The 23,299-nt window shown below is 39.4% G+C and overlaps 1 protein-coding gene across 2 annotated transcripts in view; it reads left to right on the top strand.

The window, feature by feature from the left end:
- LOC149531146 (MLO-like protein 4) overlaps nucleotides 1-22,583 on the top strand; it is a 134,789-nt gene extending 112,206 nt beyond the window's left edge. For both annotated transcript variants that reach the window (XM_089811112.1, XM_089811113.1), the window contains exons 14-15: nucleotides 21,378-21,438; nucleotides 21,690-22,583. In XM_089811112.1, the coding sequence (XP_089667238.1) occupies nucleotides 21,378-21,438; nucleotides 21,690-22,238 (610 nt within the window). In that variant the 3' untranslated portion in view covers nucleotides 22,239-22,583. The remainder of the gene's footprint in view (nucleotides 1-21,377; nucleotides 21,439-21,689) is intronic.
- The last annotated feature ends 716 nt before the right edge of the window (nucleotides 22,584-23,299 follow it).

The following is a 23,299-nucleotide window of genomic DNA, read 5'->3' as shown; positions in this document are numbered from 1 at the left end:
GATTCTAGAGATGACTTTGGAAAGGCTGCTGAAAGATAACATGTGATTTATTTGCTACCAACCAACTTTTTGGTTGTATTATTTTGGGATGTGTAAATGTAATGTAATGTGTATTGTAATATCTTAATGAGGTCCTATATTATTCATTGTACATTGGGGAAGCCTCAAGACCGATTTAGTTAGTTACTAGGACAAGGAATAAAGGAAAGGTTGATTCCTTGGTTGTAAGTGTCATTGTGATTATATGATTTAATTGTGAAATTGGTGTTGAGGATGCAAAGTTGATCAGAACAGGGCAGGGGATGATGTTGAGATTAAATTTAGAACATCAAAGGAAATGTATTGGCAAAGAAGTTGTTGTATTACTTAGTTCACACCTTAAAATATGTTATCCTAAGAATTTGTTCTGTGTAGCAATTTTGAAGCATTTGGACAATGGGTTTGGTTGTCTTTTTATTAGCTCCTATCAGGGTTGGAACAACTCCTAATAGGGTTGGAATCTTCTAGATAAGATAAGATAAGATAAATATATTAATGTCCAACAAAACACCACCAAAAGGCCTATGGGACTGAAATATTACAACAAGAAATCTGTCAACAATAGGACCACCAAACAGTGTTCAAAAAAAGCCAGCAACAAAAACAAGAAGATGAAGAAAGAAAGAAAGAAAGAGCGGAAACAACAAGGGCTAGGAGTCCTTTCTAGGCATAAAGAAGTTAGCCATTGAAGGAGAAGATTGTGGATGTACAAAACCTCTAGTCTGCTTTTGTGGTCTTGTGGAAGATTGTGTCCAGGGTCTAAGAGATTTGGAGTGATCACATGATCTGGTAGAGCTAAATGACCTCTTCGCACCACGTATAAGAGATAAGGGTGTGAAAAAAACAGTAATGAGCTAAATAGAAGAATGTCGGTGAGGAATCAGTGATTGTAAAGTACTATCCTGAAGCAAGGTCTCGTGGAAGACTGTGTCCGGGGTCTGAGAGATCTAGAGTGATCACATGATTTGGTAGAGCTAAATGACCTCTTCACACCACGTATAGAAGATAAGGGTGTGAAAAAAGCAGTAATGAGCTAAATAGAAAAATGCCGGTGAGGAAGCAGTCACTGTAAAGTACTATCCTAAAGCAAGGTAGCCTCCTGAAGATAAAGCGCAAGACATCTCTGATCACAGTAACTAAAGAAATCTGAAAGAGAAGAACAATCCCGAAACAAGCAATAGAATCTCCCTTTGATTTCATAATAGATAGGGCACTAGAAAATAAAGTGAATCTCGGTCTCGACCTCCTATAAAGTACACAACTTATAGATCCGCTCCCCGTTGTCAATATGATGGTCGGTCTGAGCCCGAAGATGGTGAGAACCAACCCTGAAGGATCCAAGTGAGATATGTAGGGCATGAGACCACCGCCGAGATAAGTAACTAGGAGGAACAATAATCCCATCACATATCTCCAAAAAGTGCTCTGCATAAAAGGTCATCCTTGGACATAACCCACCAGGCGGATTAGTCTAGGTAGTGATGATATACTGTTTGTAGATATCAAGTCTGACATTTTCATTCAGCTCCTTCCTAGAGGGGAGGAGGTGATCAGGGGCATTCAACAAGAACTGGTAAGGGGGAAGTGGTCAATATCAATCCCAATTGGTCTCATCGGGGAAGAAGCCTGGGCATACCGACAATGAGCTCGAAAACACCTATCAGGACTCGCAATATCAACAGAACAATTTGCCAAGTAAGAATATTGTTCCCGCTCACTAGCTGAATCAGCAAAACCTCGCAGACGATGAAGAAATCAAATTGGATCAAAAATAGCTGCAAGATTGAAGGGATGTGCACCAAACTTAGCAAGAATGATACTATGAGGAGTGAACTTGTGGCATCTAATGATGCGCCGTTAGAGCAAAGTCTAAACTCGTTCAATTGATGCCCAATCAGAACCAAGAAGAGACATGCCCCAAACCATAGAACCGTAAAGAATCGTCAATCGAACAAGGGAGTCCAAGAGGGATAGTTTAGATGAGGTATCCTAAAAGGGGTGTCTAAAACATTGCTTCTCAAGCATGGCAAGAGAACCCATACCCTTGTTAACTCTAGACTAAATCGCTGATCTCATACTGAAGTGAGGCCCAGAGAACTTAACACCCAGATACATGTAAGAGGAAGTGATCTCAATCTCCTAGCCTTGAAAAAAGAAGTGAAGATGGGAAGTCTTCAAGCTATTAAAAATCATAATCCGAGTCTTACCCAAATTAACCACAAGCTGGTGTTGATCACAAAAGGAAGCCAAACCATCTAACAGTCTCTATAAACACTTTGGGGAAGAACCAAGAAGAACTACATCATCCACAAAAAGGAGAATGGATATTAGGACCTGGTGTAAGTAACGAACATCCCTCGGGAGCAATGACTTCGAAAGGAAGGTCCTCAAGCTCATCAATATATAAACCAAATAAAGTAGGGGAGAGAGGGCAGCCTTGCTCGACCTCGATGGTGCTATGAATTGGATTAGAGAAGCCCTCCGAGGTCCTAAATCCACCAACCACAGTCTCATAAACTCTTATAACAGCAATAAGAAGCATCTTTGAAATCCCAATCTCCCGAAGCCTCTCAGAAAGAGCCATCCTGGGAACAGAATCAAAAGCCTTGTGGAAGTCCAGAAAGCAGCAGTAAATCTTCTCAGATCTATGTCTAGCCTCCTCAATTATAGCTCGTAAAGTGAAAATTTGGTCCATAGTCTAATAGTCGGTTCGGAAACCAGCTTGCACTCTAACTCTACAACCTTTCTTGTCAAGCTCACTAGATAACATAGCATTAAGAACTGTCGCATGTAGCTTTGCAAATGTGTACCCAATCATAATGGTTCTGTAGTTCCCTAGATCAGAGACAGGACCGGTCTTATGAATAGGATAAATCAAGTTCCTAGACTAGGAAGTCAGGAATCTGGTACACATCACTCTATTAAATAGTATAGAGAGATAGGGGATCAAAATTGAGGCACCAAACTTGAGGAGTTCAACCTGGAACCCCTCCTCATTAGCAGCTATGCTATATCTCATGGATCTGATGGCCTCATAAATATGAGGGGGTAAATAAATGGCCGAAAGGAGGCAGAATGGGGTGAATAGAAGGCTATCCGGGATATCATAAAGAGTTGTGGTATGAATGGTAAGGGAGTGAAAGTCGAGGGTGGAGGGTGGAGGGGAATTGCGAGGAAAAAGTGTATGCCAAAAAAGCTGGGGGTTGCGGATCAGCTTGGAGCAAAGAGATTTGCACTGGACAGTAGTAAAAGATTGTTTCTTATGATGAAGAAAACGAAGATAGGACAAGCGAAGGTGAGTCAAGTCGGGGGAGTGGGCCTCAAAAGCAGAATACATTGCATGATGAAAGACTTTGCAGTCAACATCGAACCATTGGTTCACAGGGCAAGTATTACGACATTTACTGCGGAGGGGAAGTGGAGGGCATTGAGGTATGGAAAGGATGGCGGCCTTCCAAATGGCAACCACAATCAGGTCAAACATGGAGGAGGCCTCACAAAAGCTAGAGAAGCAAGAAGGATTAAGGAGTCCTGAGAGATGAGAGGAAAAGAGCTCACCATCACCGTCAAGCAAGCGAAAGCGGATGGGTGAACGAACAACAGATGAAGAGGGGTGAGATGACAAAAGAGGGGGCAAGGCAGGAGAAGAGATGTGAGTACGAATACTAAGGAGAGCATTCTCTGCAACGGGGAGGTCCAAGATAGTGAAGCTGTGAATGAGAGAGATAAAGGAGGGAGAGGTGAGGTCATAATTGACATTGCTAGCACCACCACAATGAGGCCAATAAGTGAAGATCTCTAATCCAAGAAAGCAGGAAAGATCATTCAGGATCACAAGTCCAGATGACTCACGAAGCTGCAGAAGATGGCGACCATATCTAGAAATCAGTCCATAAGTATCATTAGTAGTACGTTAAAGCCTTAAAGTAGTCGGGTCAATCTCTGTGGAGCAAGTGGAATCTAAGCTACGGTTATAGAGCGGAGTTTGGAGCTGCCTAGTCCTTGCATTGAAATCTTCGAGAATCATGATGTCTCCTAAAGTGGCAAACTAAGAAATACTCTCACTAAGGTCAATAAAAGGGTCCCCATCCTCAGTACCATGTATAGCATAGTGAGATGAAGTAGGCGGGAAATAATAAGCAGCAATAAAGAAGTCTTTCTGACGATGATACCTACGATCAATGAGGACCCACATAAACTTGGCAAATGTATCAGAGTGGACAATAGAAGTACGGCTGAAAATATCATCTCTCGTCAAGCAAGCCACGCCACCAGACCCTCGGACCCCAACAAAAGTCCAAACTTCCTCTCTACAAATAGATAGCCATTGATAACCTGTAAATCCTAGAAGAGGATGTGCAGGACTCTCATGAGTCTCGGTAATGACAAGTATATCCGCGGACCTCACAACATCACGCAAAAGATTGGTTAATGACCATAAAGAGCCATTACCATTCCAACAGTTAACAAGAAGGAATTCAAAGTGTCTATCATAATTCAGAAGTGTTACAAAAAAAAAGAGTGATTGAATGTTATAAAATTGTTTCAATTGCAAACGGATGCATTATCGCTTGTATGTGACGTCCATGTTGAGGGGGCATTTCAAAAAGAGCCTGAAAAGACAAATTTGCTGAGTAGCAAATCAATTGGAGGATGGAGGTCAATCAATTACCTCTCGTCAGCCATCAACGACAAGGTCACTTATCAGTTTTGGTATGAACATATGAAAATTTCACATTGTGGGGTGGAGAGGGGAATAACCAATGTTCCATTACCATTTCATGCTAAATAGACTAAACCCAGAACAGTTTGTGGGTGGCAACAACAACTATCTCATACCATTTGTGATCAGAGTGGCAATGATCAGTAATGGTGGTTGTACATACTATAGTTGGAAAACTCACCAAAGGCAAAAACTCGCCAAGCCCCCCAAAAGTTTAATCGGGAAAAACTCGGCGATTTTAAAAAAACCTCGAGAAAAACTTGGGAACCTCAAAAACAGCTGAAATTTAATTAAAAATACATTTATTTTGCAAAATTTAATGAGAAGATGCATCTAATAAGTTAATTAAAGACAATACAAAAGAAACAAACAGAGTTTAGATATATATAAATGCATAGTGCGTACAAAATTGCATTCTCATGCGGAATGCTCGTGGTAGGAAGCGAAATAGTAAATAGTTTCATTCTGTCAAACTAGAAGTAAATACTAAAAGTCTAAATACATCAATACAATCACATCTTCCTCTTTCCACTTGCACTAGCAGGAAAGTGAGGGGGTCTAGTCCTAGAAGAAGTGCCCTACACTGGGATAGGGCGTGAGCTGCGTGACTGTGAACTCTGTGACTGTGCCTCCTTGCTCGACGTCCCTACTGACTGGCTCGGCGTCCTAGAAGAGGATGCATCTCCTCCTAATGGTAATGCCTCATTCTCTGAGCGTGAATCATCATCGTTCTCGTCCTCATCCTCAATGTCATCCATAGTGAACTGAAAATCAGTGTCAGCCTCCCCCTCCATGGCCTACCTCTCCAAATCAGCAATCTCATCTGGTGTAAACAATGGACCTGGCTCCTATTCTGTCCAATTAGAATAAGGATCTATCTCATCTAGATCAAGTGGACCAGGTAGTTCTAAGAGTTGAGCCTTTTTTATGTGCAACTTAAGATTATAGTGCACATAAACAAGGTCATTAAGCCATTTTTGAGTCATTCTGTTTCTTTTCTTTGTGTGAATGGACTCAAATAAGCTCCAATTGCGCTTACAATGGGATGAGCTACAAGGTTGGGACAGGACTTTGAGAGCAAATTTCCTTAAATTGGGGGTATTGCCACCCCAATTTGCCCACCGAGAATCTGCAAAACAAAATAAAAAAAGTTATAAAGCAATAGAAATAATAATCAGAAGGACAACTTATCAATTAGCAAAAGTTTTAAAGTTTGACGCTTTACCTGGTGCTTGAGTAGATCTTGCTCTCTTTGCTAGCATAGAAGAGAACAAAGGACCCCTCGATTCCACATAGATTTGTTGTTCGATCACAATAAGGTCTCTCTCCTCTTCACTTGATATCATTCTCTCAATGCATTTAGAGAGACCTTCCATGACCTCTCCATTAGGATCTGAGTAGGAATCATGAGCCCTAAAACAAATAGAAAATGATATCAAGTCTTACTACACAACCTTAAAATGAAATGGGCACCCCTGGATGTCCCATAAAACTAAACCAATTTGCTGAAATGAATTTTGTCAAACAGTTTGCATGCAACCTCTTAAAACCCCTTATAACTCTGGAAATCAAACGTTTATTTGTTTGTTGTGTTTCGTGCATGGAATTGGTATCATACAACATAAACAAGAGAGAAACTACAACAATATGCAAAGTGGAAATGAACTGCTGCTAATAAAATGTTATTTTCAGAATTCATAAAACCAAATACATGGCAGATTTATCAACTCACTAATTACTTCAGCAATATTGTCATAATACTCCAGCCCATGCTTACGAACTTGCTGCTACAATACTTTGTCCTCCAATCAGTCCACTACCTTCATAATACCATTCCCTCCAAGCGGCATAAGCGTCGGACAAGTAGTGAAGAAGATATGAGCAAAATATCAAATCTGCCTGTAGCCGGAAATGCAACTAAACTGCCTGATACTAAAGCCAATAAGAAAGAATTCCAAAGGCCAAACCCCAAGGGAATGACGTCTAGAATGTTACAAGAGAGGATAGACGTCCTCAAATGCCAAGAACAAAGCTGCAACTCACACACCAATTTCTTCTCATATTCAACCTGTCTAATGAAGCCACAAATGCTTCCTTTTATTCTATTCCCACGGGTCCCCTCAACTCATATGGGCAATGTGGGATAAAAGATGTGTAATATAAAACATATATTAAAATACCCCTTATGTCTCCCTTGGGTACACATCACCATAAAATAAATATTAAAGTAACACTTTAATATTTTACAATTAAATTAGACGTTACTTTAATAAAACTTCAGGCATTAAAATGTATTAGCAATCGGACTTCGAATAATGCGAGTGATAGCTCATCGGAAAGCTCTCACCGAGGAGTATCGAATCCAATCCCCAAAATTGACCTGCACTGTGTCCTGCCGACTTACTAAAAATAGTAAGTATGCCTGAAACTGAGTAAATCAACTTCGTTTTGGCCCAAACTGGAAATGACTAGGCCAAAACACTCCAAGATCCCATTAAACCCTTCGTTAGCCCTCGGGACCATGTAGAACAAGGCTAACGCGCACACACTTGGTCAACTGCTAAAATGGGGACATTACAGTCCGCCCCCCTTGAAATTGCTTGTCCTCAAGCAATCTCAGTCCAGCCTGCTGAATAACCTGCTCACTCTCCCATGTAAAATCTTCCTCCGGCAGGTCTTTCCATTTGACCAAATACTCCTTCACTATCCTGTTTCTAAGCTTCCTCTCTCTGGTATCCACAATAGCCTCAGGTACTAACACAAGCTTCCCCTCCTCATCCAAAGGGGGTTAAATCTGCAGAAGGCACTACACTCTGACCAATGGCTTTCTTAAGCCTAGACACATGAAACACATTGTGCACTCGATTGCCCTCTGGAAGCTCAAGCTCATAGGCGACTTTGCCCACTTTGCGAATCACCCTGTAGGGACCATAAAATCTAGGTTTCAACTTTTCAGCTCCGCTCTTCTTGAGCGATGACTGTCTATATGGTTGTAGCCTCAAGTAAACCATATCCCCTACCTCGAATCTACGCTCTATTCGGTGCTGATCAGCATACAATTTCTGTTGATTCTGGACCTGTTGTATATTCTCTTTGAGCACTTTCAGGATGTCCTGACTATCCTGCAATAAGTTTTTGGCTTTGGGCACTCTACTGTCCCCCAAAACTAAATCCATGAAGCTAGGTGCTTCATAACCATAGAGTGCCATGAAAGGAGTCATCTTGATGGACATATGATAAGTGGTGTTATAACAATACTCTCCCATATGCAACCATCTGATCCAAGCCTTTTGTTGTGTAGTTACATAGTTCCTCAAATATCCTTCCGCCCATTTATTCACAATCTCTGTTTGCCCATCTGTTTGCGGATGATAACTAGTGCTAGGTGTAAGATCTGTACCACACAACCTAAACAACTCTTGCCAAAAAACACTCATAAACTTACTATCCCGGTCGCTGACAATGAATCTGGGCAGCCCATGTAACTTGAATATCTCTTTAAAGAAAAGATCTGCCACCTGTGCTGCTGTGTAAGTGGACGGAATAGCAAAGAAGTGAGCAAACTTCGTCAAGCGGTCCACCACCACATAGATGCAATCCCTTCCCTGCACTCGTGGTAAACCAGTGATGAAGTCCATCGAAATACTTTCCCATTTCCTATCAGGAATGGGCAAGGGCTGTAATAAACCTGCAGGAAATGTGTGTTCTCCCTTATTCTGTTGACAAACCATACACTCCCTGACATACCTCTGAACATCATCCTTGAGCCCTTTCCATGAAAACCGCTCTCGGATCTGCCTGTAGGTCTTGAAGACCCCCGGATGTCCTGCTGTGGGTGCATCATGAAATGCCTTCAATATCGCCTCTCTCAAATGTGATGACGGAATCAAATAAACCCTGTCCTGAACTCTGATCAATCCATCTATCACCTCATAGCGATCATCCTGTATGGTACCTGAAATCAATCCAGAACCCCAAGCATCTCCGACATACTCTGCTATAATCCGATCTCTCCAATCTCCTGAAATCTCTGCCAGAGCACATAAGTGAGGTCTCCGAGATAAGGCATCAACCACCACATTTTTCTTACCTTTGACAAACTCTATGTCAAAGTCATAAGCCTGCAATTTAGTCACCCATTTTTGTTGCCGGTCATTAAGATCACGCTGGCTCATGAAGTATTTAATACTGTTGTGATCAGTCTTGATCACAAAACGTCCACCTACCAAATATGATCGAAATTTGGCCAATGCATGCATTATGGCCAACATCTCCCGGTCATAGACAGAATAACTTTTCTCAACTCCTCGGAGCTTCCTACTCTCGAATGCAATGGGATGCTTCTCCTGCATCAATACTGCTCCAATCCCATCACCTGATGCATCGCAATGAAGCTCAAAAGGCTTTGTGAAATCCGGTAGAGCTAGAACTGGACATGAAGACATTACCTGCTTGAAATGCTCAAAACACCTCTGTGCTGCCCCTGTCCACACAAAGGCTCCTTTCCTGGTAAGATCTGTCAAGGGTGTAGCAATCTGTGAGAATCCCTTAACAAACCTTCTATAAAAACCACATAAACCAAAGAATCCCTTAAGCTGTGTAAGGTTTGTGGGAGTAGGCCACTCTACAATAGCTCTAATCTTTTCGGGATCAACCCGAACGCCATCTGCACTAATGATATGCCCCAGGTAAAGGAGCTCAGTCATGCCAAACTCACATTTAGATTCCTTGGTATACAATGACTCTCTCTCCAAAATAGATAACACCTCCTCTAGATGATGTAAGTGCTCCTCCCAGGTCTTACTGAAGACCAAGATGTCATCAAAGAAGATCAAGACAAATCTCCTCAGCTGCTTCCTGAATACCTGGTTCATACAACTTTGAAATGTAGCAGGTGCATTGGTTAGACCAAATGGCATAACCATGAACTCAAAGTGGCCATAGTGACATCGGAAGGCTGTTTTCTCAATGTCCTTTGCTCTCATCCTGATCTGATGGTATCCGGATCGCAAATCAATTTTGGTGAAGAAGCATGCCCCATGCAACTCATCAATCAGCTCATCAATCCTAGGAATGGGATACCTGTCTTTAATTGTTTTCTTATTTAGTGCCCTGTAATCGATGCACATGCGCATTGTCCCATCCTTCTTCTTTACCAATACTACTGCTGAAGCAAAAGGGCTCTTACTGGGCCTGATATGCCCCATCTCCAACAAATCCTTAATCGCCTTCTCTATCTCATCCTTGTGTTTCTTAGGATGACGATAGGGAGTAATCATAACTGGTTTGGCTCCCTCCTCGAGCTCAATAACATGTTCCATCCCTCTGTCAGGAGGAACCCCATGAGGAATATCGCTAAATACTTTAGCGTGTCTATCAAGTATCTTCTGGACATCTAGTGGATGACTCTTTTCTTGTGGCTCTGGTGAAGTTGGCATAATGTGGCACTCTGCCGCCCACTCTATCTCATCATGACGAAAAAGTCTCTGCATTCTCCTCAAGGACACTATTCTGCAACCTCCATCTGAAAGCCCTCTAAGTACCACAGTTCTCCCCTCATGCTGGAATCTCATCTCCAATTTCGCTAGATTGAGTGTGAACTCAACTAGTGAAGCCATCCATGTCATGCCGAGGATGACATCATAATCTCCCATGTCCACAACATAGAACTCATCTTCCAACTCGTAGCCATCTCCAAACCTGATGCGAAGATTAGATATCTTCCGAGTGCATAATAACTTATCACCGTTAGCCACCATGACTCTAAACCCATCATGCTCCTCTGTCTGTAACCCTCTCCTAGCTACCAACTGTGCATCTATGAAGTTATGTGTAGCCCCAGTGTCAATAAGAGATATCACTTTCTGCCCCTGGATAGTACCCCTGACCTTAAATGTGATTGCCTTTTGGGCCCCTATCAAGCGTGCCAACGATCTATCATCCTTAGGAATGTTGCTCTCCTCTATAGTGTTACCCTCATCTGAATCGGAGTGCTGATCCTCCCCTTCTGACTCTGACTCTTCTGCTAAAAAATACTCCATTTGATTTGCCTTAGCCTTGAGAGAACATTTATGAGATAAGTCCCAAGGCTCTCTACAATGGAAGCACAGCTTCTTCTTTCGAAGTTCATTCAAGGTTTCATTGTCTAGTCCTTTTGATCCTTCTTTGGGTTTGCTATACTCTTTCTGAAATGATTTTTTGTCTTTGTCCTTGCGGTAGGAAGAATCTGTTGAATGGTTTTTTCCTTTGTATACCGAAGGGGCTAAATCTCGTGCCTTTTTAGTTGCTTCAGCTAACGTGAGTGGATCATGTCCCTTCACCCAACCTCGTAATGGATCAGCAAGACCATCACAAAATAACACCACCAATCTCCTAGGAGAGATATCAGTAACAAGTACAGACAAGCGCTGAAACTCGGCAATGTAAGCATCCACAGAACCTGACTGTTTTAACTGTGCTAGCTCCTTGAAATGTAACTCGGGATCTTTAGTGTCAAATCTCCCAATCAATGTTTCGGTGAATTCCTCATAGGATGTAATCTGATTATGCCCCAAAGTCACCATGCCATGATGCCACCATTCATGTGCAACGCCATCCAAGTGCATAGCCGCATACTTGATAGCCTCCTCCTCAGGCATAGGATTAAGCTGCAAGTATGTATCTACCTTCTGCACCCAAGCTCGTGCAGTCATCTTCCCTAAAGCATCATAATAAGGTAAAGAAAGTTTTCCAACTTTCTTCCTTAGCTCAAAGTTTTGATTCCTCCCTCCTGCTTTAGGCATGTGTCTCATCCTCAAGTCCATATAATCTCTAAGAGAAATATCCGCCTGAAACTCTGGTCCACTAGCCTCCCAGTCCCTCCTGAACTGATCCTGTAACTCGGTAATATGCGGTTCGTTTACTGGATGAACCGGATCTCTGGGTGGAAAAGTGGGTAGAAGAGGTCTCGAGCTCACAGTCCGTGCTGGGCGTGCAATGTGTCTAAAGTTATCAGCCTCATTCCCATTGTTGCCGTGTCCATTATTACCATTAATGTTATTCTCAGGACCATTGTTGTTGCCTTGGCCTTCATGGTTATTGTTTCCCCCGTTGTTATTGTTCCCCTCGTTGTTATTGTTTCTATTGTTGGCATCACCTGGATTAATATTGACACCCATCTGTCTAGCCATGAGCTGCAACATCATGTCCATTTGCCTATTCTGCTCCTGCTGCATACGCTGCCCCTGCTCTAATGTATCCAGTAACTGTCGGAACAGTACCTCCCCTTGATTTGGACCAGCATTTCTGCCTCCGCCTAATCTTGTATTCCTGTCATCTCGATCACCCATATTATTGTCCTGATCACAGAATATCTCCTCTGTGTCTGTATGGTTGAATTCAATGTCCCCCTGCACGGATGTACTAGACTGTTTGCTTTGCAAGTCTGAAATCCTATTTTGTCTTGCTCTGGTATCGCGGAAATTATAAGACCCCTGTCGCATGCTCAAACATAAATGCTTAGCCTGTGTTTTTTTTACTTACTTTTTCCCTCTATCCGGCTGTTCCAAATTCCCTATAAGACCTCCACAGGATGGCAGGACTTATAGCTCTGATACCACTGAAATGGGCACCCCTGGATGTCCCATAAAACTAAACCAATTTGCTGAAATGAATTTTGTCAAACAGTTTGCATGCAACCTCTTAAAACCCCTTATAACTCTGGAAATCAAACGTTTATTTGTTTGTTGTGTTTCGTGCATGGAATTGGTATCATACAACATAAACAAGAGAGAAACTACAACAATATGCAAAGTGGAAATGAACTGCTGCTAATAAAATGTTATTTTCAGAATTCATAAAACCAAATACATGGCAGATTTATCAACTCACTAATTACTTCAGCAATATTGTCATAATACTCCAGCCCATGCTTACGAACTTGCTGCTACAATACTTTGTCCTCCAATCAGTCCACTACCTTCATAATACCATTCCCTCCAAGCGGCATAAGCGTCGGACAAGTAGTGAAGAAGATATGAGCAAAATATCAAATCTGCCTGTAGCCGGAAATGCAACTAAACTGCCTGATACTAAAGCCAATAAGAAAGAATTCCAAAGGCCAAACCCCAAGGGAATGACGTCTAGAATGTTACAAGAGAGGATAGACGTCCTCAAATGCCAAGAACAAAGCTGCAACTCACACACCAATTTCTTCTCATATTCAACCTGTCTAATGAAGCCACAAATGCTTCCTTTTATTCTATTCCCACGGGTCCCCTCAACTCATATGGGCAATGTGGGATAAAAGATGTGTAATATAAAACATATATTAAAATACCCCTTATGTCTCCCTTGGGTACACATCACCATAAAATAAATATTAAAGTAACACTTTAATATTTTACAATTAAATTAGACGTTACTTTAATAAAACTTCAGGCATTAAAATGTATTAGCAATCGGACTCGGAATAATGCGAGTGATAGCTCATCGGAAAGCTCTCACCGAGGAGTATCGAATCCAATCCCCAAAATTGACCTGCACTGTGTCCTGCGGACTTACTAAAAATAGTAAGTATGCCTGAAATTGAGTAAATCAACTTCGTTTTGGCCCAAACTGGAAATGACTAGGCCAAAACACTCCAAGATCCCATTAAACCCTTCGTTAACCCTCGGGACCATGTAGAACAAGGCTAACGCGCACACACTTGGTCAACTGCTAAAATGGGGACATTACATAAAAAGTAAAGTAAAATAAAGTCTTGGTAAAATCCCAACTTCAAGGACAATCAATTATCATAGTACTTGAATTTGGGGTTGAGGAAGTAGCCTGCTGCATGAATAGGTTGGTGGAGCATATTGTTCCACCTCCTATCAATTATTTCCTAAATGGGGTCAAATCTAAGACTATCCCCATGATAGTAACTTCTAACAGCCTCTTTTGCCCTATCCATGGCCTCATAAAGACCTCCCATTGGGGATTGCTGCCCATCACATATGCGCAAGACTAGAACCAGGGGTAGAGACATTTACATTTGAAATTTGAAAAATACAAATTAGTTAATAACATAGTAAGTTATGAATTGATAATGAAATTTGAATAAACTAAAAATATAATGTTTTGATTTTTGAAGTAACCTCCACAATCTCCTTAGCCTTTGCAAAAAAGCTATCATCAAAGACTATCTGTGCCACAGCCTCTCCTTCGGGCTTCTTTGAGTAAGGTGAAGCAACCCAATCAGCACACACAAACATTTGCTTCAAAGCCAATATGTGGTCAAGAATACTTTGCAACGTCAAGAAGACCGTTGCAAACCTTGTCATAGCAGGTCTCATCAAATCTTTGCCTTTAGTGGCTTTTCTCATCAAATTGAGAACCCATGGGTGATTATAGATATATTTAGTGACTCGCCTAGCATCTTCCACAACTAGACTCACCCAATCAAGTTTTCCTATGTCCTCTAAAAGAAGGTCAAGGACATGTGCTGCACAAGGTGACCAAAAAAGTGTGTGATGCCTCTCTTGGAGGATTCTACCTAGAAGATTAGCAAAAAATCAATAATCAGTTACAAACTTTCCATATTTAGTATTTACAAATTACATCAAATATAAATTGAATAATACCATAGCATTACATTCATGATTCATATCGATTTGAATATAAAAAATTAAATTTACCTGCTGTCACATATGTTGCTGCATTATCTGTGATTATTTGCATCACATTCTCTATTCCCACCTCCATGACAACATTCTCCAACATTAAAGCCAATGTGGCTTCATTTTTCACTTTGTTGGGGGCATCAACAGATTTCCAAAGGACCACATCATCCTTGCAAGCAACCAAGAAATTAATAATGGTTCTACTTCTTCCATTTGTCCACCAATCAAATAAAATGGTGCAACCATACTTCTTCCACTCTTTCTTTTGGTTTTCTATCAATAATGTTGCCCTACCAACTGCTTTGTCAAGCAACCTACAAAATTTAGGTGTAATATTAAATAAATGTAAGTGTTAGTAAAAAATAGGAAATAAGTTATAACAATTAAGATTTAAAATATAACAATGAACTAAAGTGAATCACAATTATTTACAATTACTAAATAGTAAAATACTAACCTTCCACTCATATCCTTGCGATTAGGCGGCTTGTACCCTTTGCTTGATATTGTCATTGCATTCACCATATTGACCCAATAGGGACTATCAGCGGCATTCATTGAGATGTTGAAAAAACAAAAATCAAATGCTGCAATATCAGTTTGCTCATGCACCTCCTTAAACCATGCAGTGCCCTCTAATGATGGCTGTGCTCCAGGTGTGTTCTTGGGCACAAAATAACCCCCTATCCCTGATGGCGATGGTGATGAAGAAGTAGGAGATGTAGAAGAAGTGGAACCGATAAAAGAGAAATTTTGTTTGCGGATCCGTGGGCCATGAAGAGATCCTGGTATGTTCTTAAGTGCTTCTTCTTCCTCTTGCATATCAAAATGAGCTCCTTCAGATTCAGCTATGGCTGCCCTCATACCTAATTTTGTCCTCTCCCTATTCAATTTTTTCTCTTCAGCAGTTGCAAGTAGGGCATTGATGAATTTTTTTTCTTCATCAGTTACCTTGAGACAAGGATTTGAATCATGTTTCTTTATGCCTGCAAGGTGGTATTTGAGGCGGTTTATGCCTTCAAAAATAATTCTCTCACATGGAATGCATATCACTTTCCCAACATCATTTGGAGCTTCATAGGCATATTGCCATGTCTTATCTCTTGCATTTTTAGGCCGAGTGCCTATATATCCAGATGGGCTTGGTGTTTGTGGTCACTCTTCTTGCGGGTTTACCATGTTTTCTTAATGCTTGTTTGCTGCCCTACACATAAATAATTAAATTTATAGAAAAATGAATAAACAAAGTTAGAACTTAGAGTTAGAACTTAGAAGCTAGAAGTTTAGAACAACTAGGGTTTCAACTTTCAAATGATTTGAAATCATTTACAAACAACAACAAAAACAATAAAAACTTTGCTTAAAACTATAAAAAGTTTTCAAACAATGATAAGATGAACATACTTGGAAAGAAATTTCTCTTCTAAATCCGGTTAGAATCCTCCAAAATCCACTCCAATCTGCCTTGAATCACTTGCAATCAGCTAAAACCTTCTTTGCTCCACACAAATGAAAGAAACAATGCAAAAAACAATGCATTTTGACCTATTTAGGCATCATTGGCCGCGCGTTCCCTGAACCGCGAGTTTTTAACATTAACTCGATGAGTTTTTGGCTATAACTCGCCGATTACTCAGCGAGTTTTTGTACTCATGCCGAGTTTTTCGATAGGCGATTTTTTTAGCGATTTACTCGCCATCCCAAAATACTCGGCGAGTGTTTAAAACTCGCCGAGTAACCGGCGAGTCTTCCATCTATGGTACATACTATATGCAACGAGCCCTTATTTCTCAAACCTTTTATGTTATGGTTGGATGTGTATGTCCCCAGTCACATTTCTTGATTGTTAGTGAATGGATTTGTTTATCCCCATTCACGAGATGTTAAGTGATTGGAGGTGTTTTTCCCCAATCACTATTTTTGGTTGTTTGTGAGTGGACGTGTTTGTGCCCGGTCATAATAGTTGTGAGCAGAAGTGTATGTCCTTGTTCATAAGTATTCTTTTTGGATAGATTTGTTTGTCCCTATCTTAATTTGATGTAAGACCTTGGATAGATGTGTTAGCCCCTATCCTTGGTTCTACGAGTAGATGTGTATGTCCCTATTGTTATGGTGTTTAGTGGGCTACTATGTTTAGTATTAAGTAGTGTGATGTTCAATCTCCCCGTTTTCACACTAAGAGGGTGTTGGGAATTAGTATTTACATAGGTTAGAAATATTAGGTTGTATAAAATAATTTGGTGTTATAATATTAAGATAAAGAACTTAGTATTATTAATAGGCACAAGGTTTGTTTAAGAGGTTACTTTGTTAGAGGTTGTATGTTGAGCTGTTAAAACAACTCAAGCTATTTGAGAATTTTGTTTCCTAAAAAATAAGATTGAAGAATCCTATAAATATGTATCGAATGAAATTCACAACGTGAAGAAGCAGAGATTATTCTGAATAAAATATTTGCAGCTTCTTTCTGTCCATAGTTTGTAAGAGTATTAAGAGGAAGACAAGTATGTATTAGTGTTACAGTTAATTGGTAGACAAGTATATATTCAGTACTATAGAAAAATCGAAGACGAATGTATTCTGTAGATGGAAGACAAGGGTGCTTACTGCAGACTGTATTTAGAGCTTCAAAACTGTTTTCTCAGGTTTGTAAGTCTTCGGTTTTGGTCAGATGTCAGTGGTTCAATTCAATGGCAGAGTTATTCTGTTGAAGATAGCAAGTATTTGGTTGTGTTTTTTGGAATGTTTTTGTTCCAGAAATCAAGGTTGAAGATATGCAAATGTGTTCTGAATATTTTCAGGTTTTGGTCTTGGTTGTAGTGTTTCCTTGTGATCCACAAATTGTTTCTGGTGATCTGGAAACAGTGTCTTTTAAGTGTTGCAATTAAGATCAGTTCTTGATCTGGTCTGAAAATATGTCGTGATGGTGTCTGACGTGGACTTTTGGTAAGTAGCATGGCTTCTGTAATGGCTCGTGGAAGTCTGAAATTGGTTAGCAAGTTAAGTGGTTCTTTTGGCAGTGTGACTACACGTTTGAGTTGGCAATGGAAATTGAGCCAGTAATTGTAGATCTGGCATTGGGCTATGCATAGTGTGTTCATGATCCTCTCTATCCTGTAGTGAATCATGCTTCTTGATTTAGGTCCAGACAGTACAATTACTGTTTATATCTTATCCAGATGGGTTCGTGCTATGTGCAACCTATGCATTTAATGTTTATATCTCTTATCCAGTTGAATCCATTCTATGTTTTGGTCCGAATGCTTCTGACATGGGACTTTTATTGTATTTTGTTGTTGCCATGGCCAACTTGTAACATAATTGTAATATCCTTTTGGCAGGGATGACCTTGTTCTAATCTCCAATGAGCTATCTTGAATATAAGCATAGTTTGTGCTCTGGCAAAACGCTGAGTGAAAGTGAATGTGCGGGCAAACTAGTGGAGATCTATTTGAAGAGTTCAGAAGACGAGTTTAGTGATAGTGCAGAAAAGAAAAGGCAGTAACTATGTGTTGCTCAGGTTGACCCTGTTGTGCAGATAGCTGCATCATCAGTAGAGTCTCTCTTTATCTATTGTAAAGAGTTGTATGTACCTTGTCCCTAGGACAATGAGTCTTCTGTGCATAAGTTTTTTGTTGTATCTTGCTACTTTAGCAGTGAGCCTCCATTAGGAAATCCGGAGCAGTGAGCTCCTATTTGTCTCCATTGTTGTATTGGCTGTGAGGCTCTAGATGCAAGTACAGAGCAGTGAGCTCCAACCATTTTTGTATTTAGACTATATACAACAGGCGAGTTATTTATGTGGGCAAGTGTTCACTGTGGTTTTTTTGAGTATGGGTTTTCCACATATAAAATCTTGGTGTTCATGTGTTTCATTACTTGCTTAATGTTTCCTGTGGTGAATATTGAAATTAGTTATAAGTGTAATTTTGGTTTATGCTGATTCACGCCCCCCAACCCCACAAAGTTGTTCAACAAGAATACCTCATATACTAGTTTTTATACAGGATTTTACATCTGACCAAAAATTTTAAGCAAGAATTCTGTCAATCAGGTTACAATTAGACAAAAGATGCTCTAAACTTAGTTTTTTGTCTGAAATAAATACTGTATTGTATTGTTTTGCATTGACAAGCTTTACAAACTCTTCAGTATTCTTAGCAAGTTATCTTCATTGATGATGCATATTAATTTTGTTTGATAACTCTGTGGTTGTCTTCTTTCTAGTATATTTGAATTACCATTATAAATTCTGTATAAGAGCATACTGTGGATATCCAATTGATTGTGGCTAATCAAAGGGCTCGTCTACTTTTTAACCAACAGATTAGGGGTGTTACTGTTAACCAGTATTATATCTAATGGACAATACATCACATTATTAGGCTCATTTAAACAGGCTGAAAAGGAGATGGAAACCACTTGCACGGAGAAAGAATGCAGTTCATGAATTTAAAAGGCATCAGACAAGTGCGAGTGTAATAGATGGAGATCAAGCAACCAGACAAAGGCATTGCAGAATGCCACTAGAAGATGATGTAGCCTTTGTGAGGAAGTGGAGCTGAAAGAGACACTGGAAGAATAGCAAGGAAATTGCAGAGTTAACAGTTAAAGAAAGGATAAAGGTATATTCAGGAAAAGAAGGGAAATTCACTCAGATATGAAAAATGGAAAATTACCAATATATGAAAAATGCAAGCACTGACAAAGAAAGAATTTAAGAAGTGACAGCTAATTAAAGGATTGGACAGATGATTTAGAGAACAAAAAATTCTGTGAAAAAGAAAAAAGAATAAGAAGAATGTTTGCTGGAGAGAGAATATTATGGTTTTCAGAATGATCATCAAAGGGTGACCATGTGGGGAGAAAAACTTATGGACTTACAAGCTATTCTAAATTTGATGGATTATGCTTAATTCAGTTAATGGATAAATACCCTAAGAAATGTCTTGTACTTAAGTTTTTGAATATTCTATCCTAAGAACAATTAGCACTGCAAACTAATTTTGGCTTCCACGAAGTATATGCTTACATGGTCTAAGTTCTTGACACTGACCAGAGTTGCATAAACCAGTAGACTTGAGAGGTTTCAAAACTTATTTTAAGAGTAATACAAAGAATTTTTGTCCTTAAGCATCCCACCTATAGATTACTCTCTTAGACAGGAAAATTACAAACACGAATCTAGAATTCATAAGTACAAATCTCATGATGTATCTCCGAATTTCCATAGGTAAGGAACCAGCTATATCACAAATAATTCATATTTACAAACGTTTGATTTCACAGAAGTCATAAATAATTGATAGTTACAAATATTAGAAGCTGGATAAACAACATAACATGGATGAAGGATAAATCTTAAGTTCCCCTGTTCTGACTGGTTTTTTTGTGGTGGTAAGCGGGTTGTGGCACTGGCTCGCTGGTTACTGGTCTGGGAGGTATTTTTGGTTGCTTTGCTTTCCAGTCTGTTTACTTTCCAGGTTCCAATGTATTTTCTGGTTGCTTTTTCTGGACACATCTGTTGGTTTCAGGTCCCAGTAAAACCTGGTTTAGATGTTCAGCTGGTTTCAGGTCCTTTTAAAACCTGGTAGGGCTTCATGATATATCTTTCTTTTTGATGTAAGGGGTTTCGGGGCCCCTTCAAAACCTGTTTTTACCTTAATCTAAAACATGGATGAAGGATAACAAATTAGTACAAAGAAATAAATCTGAGTAGATCAGCCATGTTGAGGAAATCTTCAGCAAATGGGAGCAGCAGCAAGAGGGACTTTGGGATTGAAGATCAGCGAAAGAAGAGGCTGGGGAAAAATGTTGGGATCAACTAAAAAATGAATTTGATGCCAGATATGTAGACCAGCACAATAAGAAAGCATGCAGTTGATAGGAGTAACAGAGACACTAAGAACAAGAACACTCGTAAAAGAATGAATGGCTGGCTGAATGACATATATAAGAGGATTGGTCAAAGAATGGGATATTTCTGTAGAATAAAAGTACTCAAGTGAATGTTTCTGTCGAGTGATTATAGCTGGTTACAGTTAGAAGTTTGTAGCTTGATAAGTACAAGTTACAGTCTAGATTGATAGACGCCATGAACAGGGAAATAATCTTAACATATTTGCAGGCTAACAAAATGTAATGGAGTGTACTTTGTTCATCAGTAAAGGTTTCCTTCACAGTTCAAAAGATCCTGTAGCAGACTTTGAGATTTCAATGTGGAAGTACCATATTCATGGTTTCCAAGCATAAGAACAGTTTGAGCAGAATTCAAATTCACAGGTAATGTCTTGCATGAGGAAGTTATAATGAATTGGATTGCAACTCTAAAACTAACATGTTATGAACATGAAAGGTCTGATGTCCTGAGGAAACTGGAATTAGTGTACATATTCTGTGAGAAAGCTCCTAGAAACACCGAAATTCAAGAGTTCTAGAATGCTCAAATAGCAGTATTTATAATGGTGTTCATATTTAGCCTATATGAATAGGACGTGAATGAAACGAGAAGGTAAAATTGTCAAGTGATAAAAGATTATCTCACAACCATGGATACCTAATAGAGCAATATATTATAATATTCAATTGCTTAGATGAAGAATAGCGGGGAAAAAAAAAGAAGAGATATTGAGGTGCGAAAGTAAGGAGTCAGGACACTCTCTAACATAGAGAACTTCTTTCTTCATGCACCTAGAGAAAGTCTAATATAAAATTAATATCTTCGCATGGAGGTGAATAATATCAAGAATGTTTCCTGCAAGTTTTAGAATGGATTTTAAAATAACAATATAAATTTCTGTAAATTTTTACATTATTTGAAATTTTGGATGTTCTTAACATAGCGTGTTTTTTTTTGTATTTTGAGTCATAAATGAATAGGTTTTGGTTGGTATCGCAGATTTGCTACTCACCAATTTTATAGCTGCATTCAGAATTTGAAAACTGACATTGAGTCCCCATGCTTCTCACTTCAGGGTTTTAGTTCAATTCTGGTGTAGCTATGGCATCCTTCCCCTTTATGCCATTGTCACACAGGTTTGTATATTATTGGCAACTAATTGCTATATACATGAAAGCAAAACAAAATGAGGTTAGAGATATCATAGACGTACTTTTCTTCAAAATTTACTTAATAAAGAAATGAGGTAAATTTGAGCTGGAAGGCATGCATTTAGAATTTTTCATTTTTAAGAGATGTATTGAATTGTAATATACACAACAAAATAAATAATGTTTGTTATTTGATAATCATTATCTATTCTGAGCTTTCCTATGGTTGCTTACAGATGGGTTCCCGCTACAAGAAGGCCTTAATTAGGGAGGAGATTAGAGAATCTCTTCATGGTTGGCGCAAGCGGGTGAAGGAGAAAGCAAAGCGTGAATCCTTACACCCATCTTCAACATCTGCAAAATTAGAAACTGCGTCCGGTGTCAGGGACAAAGATGAAACTAGTAATGAATCAATTGTGTATTCTTCGTCACGGAGCCCCCGGAATGTGATAGAGGGATCCAGAAGCCGACCAAGAGAGATACACATAACTTGCCAAACAGAGAACATGGGGGAGGATTCTATTCATGAGGAAGGTCGACAAGAAGAAGAATTGGGTTCACATTCTTCCGTATATTCTTTTACTGCAGACAACAATGCATTGCACACATTTGAAGCAAATGTAATGGATGATGACAACACTGATGAAGATTCAACAGAGAAGCATCTACTTGGCCCTGGATCATCAAACAATGGATCCACATTTGAATTGGGCATTTTGGAGGATGATAACATTGATGAAGATTCAACAGATCAGCATCTTCCTGACCCCTCTGAAATTCCCTAAGTCTTTCTAAGCTTGAATTTGCATAGTCGGGAACAAGATCAAAATTCAGAAGGAAGCGTACGAAATTAAAACTTAACTACAGTATCAATAACCTTATAGCTTTATGCAATGTAGAGGCTTTCTCAGCAGTCATGGTTCATCCTTGTGGTAAAGTTCAAGTTACAAAGGTTAAACAGGAAATTTCTTTACAATCTGAATTTCAAAAAATGAAGAATTTGATTGAGTTGATAAAAGTTAAAATCCCTTTATATAAAATAGTGACCAGTTTATGCAACCAGAACAGATTGATGCCCTTTTTGCATCATATTTTCCAAAATCATATTTAATACTAAATTTATTTCGCTACATCTTGCGACACTTGAAGATTCAACATTCATTTTTTCTCCTCCTATTGCCAATAAGAATAGAATTCTACTGGGATAATATAAGAATTTGGTAGAGCTCGAAGAACAAATGCAGTGTCTATGAATTTACTACTGAATAACTGCTGAACAAGAACTCAACTGTTCCTCTTAGATTCTATTTACCTCAAAAAAAAAATGGTTAATTTTAATCTGCCTAGTTGGTGTTCATGGAATGTTTCTCTGTATTTGCAGATCTACCCATACGTTGATTTGGATGTAATGATTTAAGGAAGTTTTACAGCAAGGGTGCTTGGTATCCCTGATGAATTAGGTTCAATGTCAATAAATGAAGATATTCCATTACTAGGGGGTTCTATGGAGGGGCTTAAAGCTTTTATTTTCAAGGAAGAAAGGGTCCCATGAAGATGAAAATAAATTGTTGAGGATATTTTGGAGTCTTCTCCAAGAAAATAGGAGCCCCTACAGTATAGGGCTGCTTATTTGAGCATACAAATAATTGTAGCTCCACCTGCTTAGGAAAATGTTTCAAAAATTTAAATTCCCACTGCAATAAAATTTTAGAAGAAAAATTCAAAAGCCCCAAAACTCGAACAATTTTGGAGTTGAAATTTTTAAGCCAAGTGCATTAGAAATTCATGGGGCCACCGGATTGAAAAATATTCCTAAAATGTTTCTCCTCACCCACATTTTTTTAGG

This window comes from Cupressus sempervirens, chromosome 11, assembly GCF_028749045.1.
Source record: "Cupressus sempervirens isolate cs-2001-9-10 chromosome 11, ASM2874904v1, whole genome shotgun sequence".
Lineage (NCBI taxonomy): Eukaryota > Viridiplantae > Streptophyta > Pinopsida > Cupressales > Cupressaceae > Cupressus > Cupressus sempervirens.
Note: the sequence above shows the minus strand (reverse complement) of the source record. Positions and strands in the feature narration are given on the sequence as shown.